At 48.1% G+C, this 10,392-nt stretch overlaps 1 protein-coding gene across 1 annotated transcript; it reads left to right on the top strand.

Moving 5' to 3' along the window:
• Nucleotides 1–5,564: 5,564 nt before the first annotated feature.
• Nucleotides 5,565–9,762, top strand: LOC120842511. The gene is made up of 2 exons (XM_040213643.1): nt 5,565–8,363; nt 9,739–9,762. The coding sequence occupies exons 1-2, from the start codon at nt 5,565–5,567 to the stop codon at nt 9,760–9,762; spliced, it is 2,823 nt and encodes a 940-aa protein (XP_040069577.1).
• Nucleotides 9,763–10,392: the final 630 nt, after the last annotated feature.

Raw genomic sequence — 10,392 nt, 5'->3', positions numbered from 1 at the left:
GGAATTAAATCATCACCCCTAGTTATAGGAGACTTTCTTGTGTTAGAATACGAAACACTGAACCGCACCGGAAGATTCTTATTAACATCCATTTATTTTTCAACTACTCAAGATGCCGTGACAAGCAAACCCGCAACATGCAAAATATAAAGCAAACACACACGCATAAAAAATACTGACAGAGTAACATGGACACAAGTAAACTAGTTTACATTATCCCTAACCTTTTACTAAAAATAATAGAATTCACGCGAGCCCTACAAATATAGCTTACAGTGTTATACCAAATGAAAAAATAACAGCGTTAACATCAACATATCAAACAAGTTTGCACATTAACTTCGCCTTATATGTGAAGAAAACAAAGCCTAACAGTGTTCACACAAACACAGCAAACTAGTCTGCACACCGCCACCTCCTTAGACTCGAAGAAAAACAATAAAATAACAAACTTCACGCAACAATATAAAATTAGTTCCTACAATGATGTTATTTCATAGTAGAAAAAAAAAACGAAAAAAAATAGCGGAAGTTCACGTCAGCTCTAGCAATCTAGTTTGCAGCGCACAAGGCCTTCGCCTTTTAATAAGAAAGAAGGAGGAAAAGAAAGTCAAGCTAAACACGAGATGCCATTGGAGCTGTCGTTACTGAGAATAGGAATGGCTTCAACATAAACAGAATTTGTGTTGAATGCCCAATGGGCAAAGAACACCAACTCAACGGCCTCTGGGTTGTCCAAAGCTGGAGGTGTCAAGCTCTTAAACTTCATTCTTGCGCAGCTATACTCCGTTTCACCTTCCGTCCGAGCACAGCGGACGCTAGGAGCCATCCCAGCCAATGCGGCGTTGAGGGAGTGTCGTGCGACCTTGAGCTCCCTGTGTCGCCCCGCCCCACCGGCAGGTCACGCGACTTTCTCCCGGCGCTGGATCGGCTGGGATGGCTCGTGGCGTCCACTGCGCTTGGACTGAAGGTGAAACGGAGTATAGATGACGCAGGATGGTCCCCAGTGTACGTGATGTCCGGGCACACAAAAATCTTCTCTGGGTTCTGAAAAGTATAGCATTTTTTACGTAACAATGAACTAAGCACGTTTTAACTGAAACAGGATTAGGAAACAAAACAAAGTTAACAGCCGGAAGTGTTTTCTTGTGCGGAAAATGCCATGAGATACAAGATGTGATGAATTGCTTGAATTATAGACAGTTTACTCTAGCCGCTGAAAAACAAATTATCCAAGCTTCAGTAAGTAAGGCTTGAATAGAAGATATAATAAATTTTGCCCACGGCCAAATGTACCACCGAAAACAACCACCGGTAAAACCTTGATCGTTCTAAATCACAGCTATAAAAATAATAATATAAAATATTTATCTTTTTCTTCAATTGCAGAGAAACAGGTTGCAGTGGCATTAGGAATCACATACAAGTCTTCAAAACAATGCTGAAACACCTAAATTTATGGAGCTAAATAATGTTAGAGCTTTTTTATGCATGTCCAGAAGAAGGAGATCCTTAAATGTACTGCACAACACGGATGGCATTGATCCTTTTAACACAGGATGTGTTATAGGGTTGCGCGTTATTAAAAAAAATTGGTTGAGTAAGCGAGTGATTGAGAGATCAAGCGTCATTTCAGGTAAAGCCACTAAACGCATGCCCAAGCATTATCAGGCATATGTGGTTGAAGAGTGCCGATCGGCGCGCGCTTCCGGCACAGGCAGATTGGCACGTGCGGGGAATGCGTGCCAAACCTCGACTAGTGCATGGCCCATAAAGCACTGAGAATAAATAAATGAAAGGCGCAAATCGATGTTCACAAGAGGTGCGTGCTGAGCACCGGTCAACACGCAGCACATTGGGCACTCAAAGTAACCAACTTTGAATTATCTTTGTAACTTAAAAAAAAAAAAAAACAGGCAGTTGAGTGTGCATTGTTATAGCAACACATCCGAAAAGACCATTGCACTTCTTGACCACGCAAGACAACCGATAACATATGCCTGAAAAAGGCAAGACGAATGCAAGGCATATTTCGTGCTCAGAAGTTTACCAGAATAAAGAGAAGCTAAAATTTATGTTTGGCATATAGCACTATTAGTTTTGACAACAACCTTTCAAACGTAAAAAATATAGAAAAAACTAGCAGTCTCTTGTTTACGCTAACAGTTTTTGTGATTTGTAGGAGCCCCACTGATACCCTTCATAAATCAACAAAAAGAAGGCATCATGAGGAACAGCCAAATGAGTGTCACTAAAATTATCTTGCGTTTCTTTTGTGGCAGTAGGCGCAAACTCATGCCTTGTCGCAGATTTTCATACTTCCCAAGCCATTTATAGTTCCTTAACATAGCTATATACTATCACTCACCAGTTGGGAGATGCAGCTCTAGGTTCGATTTTTGACCATGGCAGAGTAGGCTCATCAGTAGTGCAGCTGGGTAATGATCTGAAAAAAAATTATCAACACCGTTTTGTAAAAACTGATAAACCTTTAGGTCATATGTGCAACGAGAATGTAGAGTGACATTATTTTTTGGCTACATAAAGTCAACGTAAAAAAAACAACTTAAGTCTTGTTTTTGCAACTGAGAAGTAGAAACATTCCCAGGCAGCACACAATATTGGGGGGATATTCGCCTCAGGTCGGGAAAGTCGTGGGAGTATTGCCGATTTTTTCGTTGTATCGGGAAAATTGTGCCGGTACCATTTTGACTCTGTCGATGTTGACGGAATATTTGTTATATCGCGGCGACACGACTAGGATTTATGTGGTACACGAGCCAGGTTTTTTCCTGAATACCGTTTCTGAATCGGCAATAACTGCGCAGTATTAGGCATTTTCGGCCGGTTCGAAAATGATATTGAAAGAAAGCCGGGATCATTTTGACACGGCCGATGTCAACAGAATATATATTATATTGCTCCGACGCAAACCGGGTAACCACGATTGACACGAATATTTTTATTTTTATTTCTCCCAAAACGATATGTTCGAAAGGGAAAGGAGAGAGACGGGACGACACGAGTGAGAGAGGAGGCATAGTAAGAGGGAGAGTGAACCCAACCTTTTTAGTTCAACGAATTCCGAAACTACACGTAGCCTCACGTGACCAGACTCGCAGGCGCCTTGGAAAGAAAAACTTGGAATGGGAGAGGGAGAGAGAGAGTTGTGACGTACCGGCCTTTGGTTAATCCTTCGAAATAGGGCGCTCGGGCCCAAAGTAAGACCCGGTTAGGTGTGTGTGTGTGTGTGTGTGTGTGTGTGCGTGCGTGCGTGCGTGCGCGCGCGTGCGTGCGTCCGTTGCGTCCGTGCGTGCGTGCGTGTGTGTGTGTGTGTGTGTGTGTGTGTTTCAAGAAGGGAGATGCAACGGGCGATCGCGACATGCTTCGGAGAAGGCGCCCCCTCGCCCCCTTTTTGTAAGTGACAATCTGCTGGCCTCCTCCCCCTCACCACGAGCAAGAGGACGACCACGTAGCCCAAGCGAACGGAAACAGGCGAAGGACATTCCAGCAGAGCCTCCGACTGGAAAGGTCTCAAGTTCTCCACACCTTTTCTGCGGTGGAAATGGACGACCCCGGAGGGGAACAAAAAGGAAGGAAGAACGGGGCCAGGGGCTGGGCGTACGGGACGGTGCGGAGACCAGGAGGCAGATTTTTTCCTCGGACGGGACGGGACGGCCTGGAGGCAGCCAGACATCGACGGACAAAGGGGATGTTGAGAAAAGGCTGATTTCCAACGCCGTGCGAACTCGACACGGCTTCTCCAAGACGACTAGATCTGCGAGTGCTTGCCAAGCTCCCCCGCAGACAACAATCACCGAACTGTGAGTCAGCCACAAGACTTTAGCGCGTAAAGACTTTTCCATGAACTTTGCTGCGCCATTTTTATTGTAGTGTACTGTGAGTGTCTTGTATGTTTGGTTGCATGAAGGATTCATGAACATCTTGCCTCTTCGTTGTAATCGCTGGCTTGGGTCCATTCACGGTCGCGACAAAGCCCGGTGGCTTTGTGGTTCAAGACCTTACGGAGGTCGTCACACAGTGTTGGACGGGCTTCTTTTCTCCTGATCACGTTTTGTTTACAAGTTTCGCCCGCACGCTGACTAACTTGAACTGTCTTCTTTTGTGTTAGGTTCCCGACGCGCCAGTATCGGCGCTTGGCACTCTCGTGTGTGGTTGGTTTGGGACTTGTTTCCTCCTTCCCGCAGTTTTTTCGTCGTCACCGCAGTCTAGGATAGTTTTTTTGTATGTTCGCTTGATACTGCGCGCCAGTTACGTGGATTCGCGAAACAAGTCCTGCTACGGTTTGAGTGACATGTGTGGCAACTAGTCAGCGATGACACTGGTCATTATTGATAGACCCCTTTCTCGACAGAGAGTCTTCTTGAAGTTCGTGTTCAAATGTTTTCGTGGCGGATAGAGCGGGGTTGTCATGGTTCATTGGAAGGAAGAACGTAAAGGACGAAGTGACGGGTGCGAAAAAAGGTGCGTGAAGAGCACGAGCCGCGACATTCGGCAGCTGCTTTAAGGATCTGACCGGCTGTGTCCCGGTATCGACGACCTGAACCAGAACCCGCCGCTACGCACGGTGTGAAGAGAACAGCGGAGGCATGAGCATCTACGCCACCTCAACACCGTCCCTGGACTGAGCGGCTACAGAAGCCAGGAACCGAGCCTCGTCACGACATATGCCGGTGAATCTCTAGGACGATAGCCCCGTAGCTCGAACTGCTTATTTCTTTCTTGTGACTTTACTTGTAGTCTTATTACATTTGTTCCTTCCATACTGATATTTCTTTTGTGTGTGCAAATATATGCCCTGTTTTTTTTTCTAACTCTCTGTCTCCCGACCCTTTTCTTACCAACCCCGGACGAGCCTGTGACAATTTGGCGAGCCTGCCAGGATGGCGCGGCCCATTACATCCTAGTTCGTTTTCCGGGAGGTGAGAGAGGAGACGGAGATTTGAAACTGGTGCATTACTATGGAGCTCGATAGAATAATCGCGGCAGCTAAGGAATTGGGGTATACTGGGGACGAGTTAAAAAAATGGGTTGATGAGGAAAGAGCACGTAGTAGAGCTGAGAGAGCTCAAGAGCGCGATAACGCTAGGGAGGACCGTGAGGCGGCTCAAAGAATGTTAGCGGCCGAAAGCGCTAAGTTGGATAAGGAACGAGAGGTCCTGCAGTTGAGGATTGCGGCTCGTGAAGGGCGAGGTGAAGGTGCCGCAAATTCGGAAAGCGGCCGCGGGGAAGAGTCAGGCCGAGGGAGTCACGGAAGTCCCCACAAACTGATCCCACAGTTCAATGAACGAAGGGACGATCTAGATGCCTATTTGCAGCGCTTTGAGCGTACCGCAACAGGGCTGGGTTGGCCAGTGGAGAAGTGGGCCACGACTTTAGGCTTATGTTTGACCGGGGAGGCGCTGACGGTAGTCGGCCGACTGACACCTGAAGATGCTCTAGACTACGCCAAGGTCAAGCTGGCGCTGTTCCAGCGATTTCGTTACACTAAAGAAGGATACCGCGAGAGGTTTCGCGACGCCAAACCCGAGGACGGCGAAACGATGAGACAATTTGCTGCTCGACTGGCAGGGTACTTTGATAGATGGCTCGAGATAGCGGGAGTTGAGAAAACGTTCGAATCACTGCGAGACATCATCCTAGTGGAACAATTTCTGTTGACATGCTCGAGCAAGCTGACGGTCTTCCTGAGAGAGCGCAACTGTCAGAGGTTGGATGACGTAGCAGCTAAAGCTGACCTCTTCTTGGAGGCCCAGGTGCAGCATAGCACGGGTAAGCAAAAGCGAGAGGAGGTGACAAACAGGCAAGACGCTGGAAACGAAGATAAACACGCAAGGGGTGGTCTCCGAAAGAGTATCCGCTGCTTCCTTTGTGGGAAGATTGGGCACAAGGCAGAAAACTGCAGAAGTAACGGCCAAGCTATGAGGTCACTGACATGTTGGGATTGCGGCCGTAGTGGTCACAAGGCAGAGAACTGTAAAGGGAGGCAGAGCGAGAAACATCAGGCGTCGTGCTTGTACACGGTGCCAACAGATAATTGCGAAAACGCCGACGATTTTTACGTCACCCTGGATAATGGTGACAAGATCCCGGTAGTGAATGCGGTCATGGGGAGAGTCCCGAAATTTCTGTCGGAGAACATGCCGGTAGTGGAAGGACGACTGGGAGAACACAAGATAACGGTGTTAAGGGACACCGGCTGCAACACCGTGGTTGTTCGCAAAGAACTAGTCCCTCAAGAGAACCTAACTGGAAAGTCGAGTCCAGTGTTTTTATTAGATCGAACAGTTCGGTACCTGCCGGAGGCGGTTATTGTGATACGGACGCCCTACTACACGGGAAAGGTAACGGCGAAGTGCGTCAGTAACCCCCTATACGACTTGATACTGGGAAACATACCGCAAATGCGTGAGGCTAATGACCCTGACCCAGAATGGGAAAAGAACAATGAACACAATCTCGGCGACTGCCTAGACAAGCCGAAGGAGAGATACGAAACGTGTTCGAACGCCATCCGAGTCAACGTGGGCTGTCGCAGGGCAATGGAATCAACCAAGAGCATCGACGAGCTCTCGGATGAGAAACCAGCCGTAGCTGCGTCCGCGAGCGAGGGGAGAGATGCTGGAAAACCAATAGGAAAACTAGAACGCCCTCTGAAAGTCGCGCAGGTGTCAGTAACCGACACAACAGCCGAGGAACTCGGAAAGCAACAGAAAGAGGACGCTACTCTTACGAAGTGTTTCAACGATGTAGGGAGGACGACGAAGAAACACAATTCCAGGACAAGGATTCAGTTTTTGCTGAAGAACGACCTTCTATACAGGAGGGTCGTATACTCATCCGGCAGAAGATCAGAACAACTGGTTCTCCCAAAAAGGTTCAGGGCTGCTGCTGTAACTATGGCACATGACAGCGTTATGTCCGCACACCAGGGTGCGAAGAACACCCTCAATGTGGTGGCGGAAGAATTCTTTTGGCCATGTATGCAAAGCGAAATCAAAAGGTACGTCCGTTCGTGTGACGCGTGCCAACGCACCGTACCCAAAGGCAAGGTGGGCAAGGCCCCCTTAGGAAGTATGCCAATCATCGAGGCACCTTTTCAAAGAGTCGCGATAGATATCATCGGTCCTATAGTGCCTATCGCAAGCTCGGGGAATAGGTATATTCTTACAATGGTTGACATGGCCACGAGGTATCCTGACGCAGTAGCGTTGAAGAGCATCGGGTCCCAGCAGGTAGCCGAGGCGTTGGTTCAGATGTTCACGCGGTATGGAGTACCGGCAGAGATCCTTAGCGATCGCGGCACCAACTTTACCTCTGAGCTAATGAGAGAGGTGAGCCGGCTTCTATCGATGAAGCAACTCTTAACCACTCCCTATCATCCCATCAGCAACGGCCTGGTCGAGAGGTTTAATGGCACCGTCAAGCAGATGCTAAGGAGGATGTGCAAAGAAAGACCAAAGGATTGGGATCGATATCTTCCCGCTTTGCTTTTCGCCTATAGAGAGGTGCCCCAGGCTAGCCTCAGGTTCTCGCCATTTGAACTGCTATATGGGAGAAGAGTACGAGGACCCCTGGCCATCCTCAAGGAGTTGTGGTCGAACGAAGCCCTGAAGGAAGACATGAAGACGGCATATGGATACATCTTGGAACTAAGGGAAAAACTAGAGGAAACATGCAAGCTGGCGCACGTATGCCTGCATGAAGCAAGGGAGAAGTATAAGAAATACTATGACAGGAAGAGCTGCAACCGAAATATGAAGCAAGGAGACCTGGCGCTCATTCTGCTCCCCACCGATCTGAACAAGATGATCATGCAATGGAAAGGTCCCTTCCCCGTAGTCGCAAGAAAGAATGATGTGGATTACGAGTTAGACGTAGGAGGCAAGAAAAAGGTGTATCACATCAATATGCTTAAAATATATGAAGAAAGAGAAGGAAGTCAACAAGGTAGACAACATTGCGGTATGATAATGGATTCTCAAGAGAAAGATGAAGTCGCAAGCGAGCTAAGTTTTGAAGATACAGAGGGAATTCCTACGCCAAGCTGGACGAGGCAGCAAGGATGGGAAGACGTCAACATAAACGAACACTTGGAATCCGAAAAGCGTGATGAGGTACGAGAGCTGATTGAGGACTTCAAAGATATATTTTCGAACCTTCCAGGCAGGACGAGTCTGCTGACCTGTGACCTTCAACTGACTATGTCCCGACCAATACATGTGAAGCAGTACCCACTGCCGCTAACGGTTCAGGAAACAGTCGAGCAAGAAATCGACGAGATGTTAGAGCTGGACGTGATTGAGAGATGTAACTCATCATACAACGCGCCAGTGGTAATGGTAAAGAAAAAAGACGGGTCAAGCAGATTTTGCATTGACTACAGGAGGCTCAATGACGTGACCAAGCCCGATACGGAACCAATACCACGGATCGACGTCACGTTTGCTAAGGCGGGACAGAAGCGCTTCTTCTCAAAGCTCGATGTAGCAAAAGGGTACTGGCAGATACCTATGAAAGAAGAGGCCAAAGAAAAGACTGCCTTCTCTTCGACGAGTCGGCTTTACCAATTCAAGGTCATGCCCTTTGGTTTAAGAACGGCTTCTGCGACATTCACGAAACTGATGCGAAAATTGTTAGACGGCATCCCAGATGCACACCACTACATCGACGACATCCTGATCGCCACAAGCTCGTGGAGAGAGCACGTTGATACGCTTCGCTGCATTTTTAGGCGCCTGCGCGAGGCTAATATTACCGTAAAGCCAAAGAAATGGGAAGTGGGCTTTAAGGAGATCAGCTTTCTGGGACACGAGATCGGAATGGGAAGGATATCACCGGACCCTACGATCATTGAACGGATTCAAGACGTACCAAAACCGCGAACGAAGCGACAAGTAAGATCGTTCCTTGGACTCACGGGGTTCTACCGCGAGTTCGTAGAGGACTATGCGGGTCTTGCCGAGCCGTTAGTAGACCTCACCAGAAAAGGAGCCCGCAATGAGGTTGCGTGGGGGCCGGAGCGAGAGGTGGCCTTCAATGAACTGAAGACCAAGCTGGGACATCCTCCCATTTTGTTGGCGCCGGACCCCGAGAAGGAGTCCGTGCTAAGGACAGACGCGTCTGACGCGAGTCTGGGTGCAGTGATGCTTCAAGAAAAGGATGGAATGCTACATCCCGTGGCGTACGCCAGTAGAAAGCTCAGCACCGCAGAAAAGAACTACGCAACGATAGAAAAGGAATGTCTGGCGTTGGTATTGGCCGTTGCCAAATTTAGGTTGCTTCTGTACGGCAGAACTTTTCGAGTTCAGACCGACCACCAACCACTGGAATTCCTAAACAAAGCTAAGCATACAAATAGGCGAGTGATGAGGTGGAGTATGGCTTTGCAAGATCATAGCTTTCACGTGGAATACATAAAGGGCAGGGATAACGTGGGAGCAGACTTTCTTAGCCGCATTTAGACGGTTATTCTTCTCTTAAACTAAGATTTTTGTTAGGGATAACTAGTCGAGACCCCGAAGAGGATGGGTTCCCTCAATGTATATATCTTTTTGTGTTGTATATGTGCCAATGTCTTTTGTCAGACTTAAGACGGGGCCTTTGCATATGTGTGTGGCTACAGTGAGTTCTCACAAAAGAAATTCTCGATTTGAATGTGGATGAAGAGGGCCCTCCGGCCAAGTATGGTGCGCTGCAACCGGACGTCGTTTCAAGGTCATCAAGAAGGTCGTGTCGTGAAAGTGTCGTGTAGGAGGATTGTGGGGGTGGCTTGTGCTCGGTGACGTCAAGATGGAGTTCTCGGAAGTACCAGGCATCAAGAAAGAAAAGTTTATGTTACAAACTTCTTGAAGTTGGGGGGTGTCATGGTTCATTGGAAGGAAGAACGTGAAGGACGAAGTGACGGGTGCGAAAAAAGGTGCGTGAAGAGCACGAGCCGCGACGTTCGGCAGCTGCTTTAAGGATATGACCGGCTGTGTCCCGGTATCGACGACCTGAACCAGAACCCGCCGCTACGCACGGTGTGAAGAGAACAGCGGAGGCATGAGCATCTACGCCACCTCAACACCGTCCCTGGACTGAGCGGCTACAGAAGCCAGGAACCGAGCCTCGTCACGACATATGCCGGTGAATCTCTAGGACGATAGCCCCGTAGCTCGAACTGCTTATTTCTTTCTTGTGACTTTGCTTGTAGTCTTATTACATTTGTTCCTTCCATACTGATATTTCTTTTGTGTGTGCAAATATATGCCCTGTTTTTTTTCTAACTCTGTCTCCCGACCCTTTTCTTACCAACCCCGGACGAGCCTGTCACAGGGGTGTATGGATACGATAGACAGGTTAGTTACAACTTATTTACAGGTTTTCTTG

The sequence above is a fragment of the Ixodes scapularis genome, unplaced genomic scaffold (assembly GCF_016920785.2).
Source record: "Ixodes scapularis isolate PalLabHiFi unplaced genomic scaffold, ASM1692078v2 PGA_scaffold8__174_contigs__length_109621045, whole genome shotgun sequence".
Lineage (NCBI taxonomy): Eukaryota > Metazoa > Arthropoda > Arachnida > Ixodida > Ixodidae > Ixodes > Ixodes scapularis.
Note: the sequence above shows the minus strand (reverse complement) of the source record. Positions and strands in the feature narration are given on the sequence as shown.

Coding starts and splice junctions, on each gene's coding strand:
- LOC120842511 (XM_040213643.1), top strand. CDS start 5,565: ATGAGACAATTTGCTGCTCGACTGGCAGGGTACTTTGATAGATGGCTC. Junction 8,364..9,738: donor ACAACGCGCCAGTGGTAATG/GTAAAGAAAAAA, acceptor CGTCGTTTCAAG/GTCATCAAGAAGGTCGTGTC.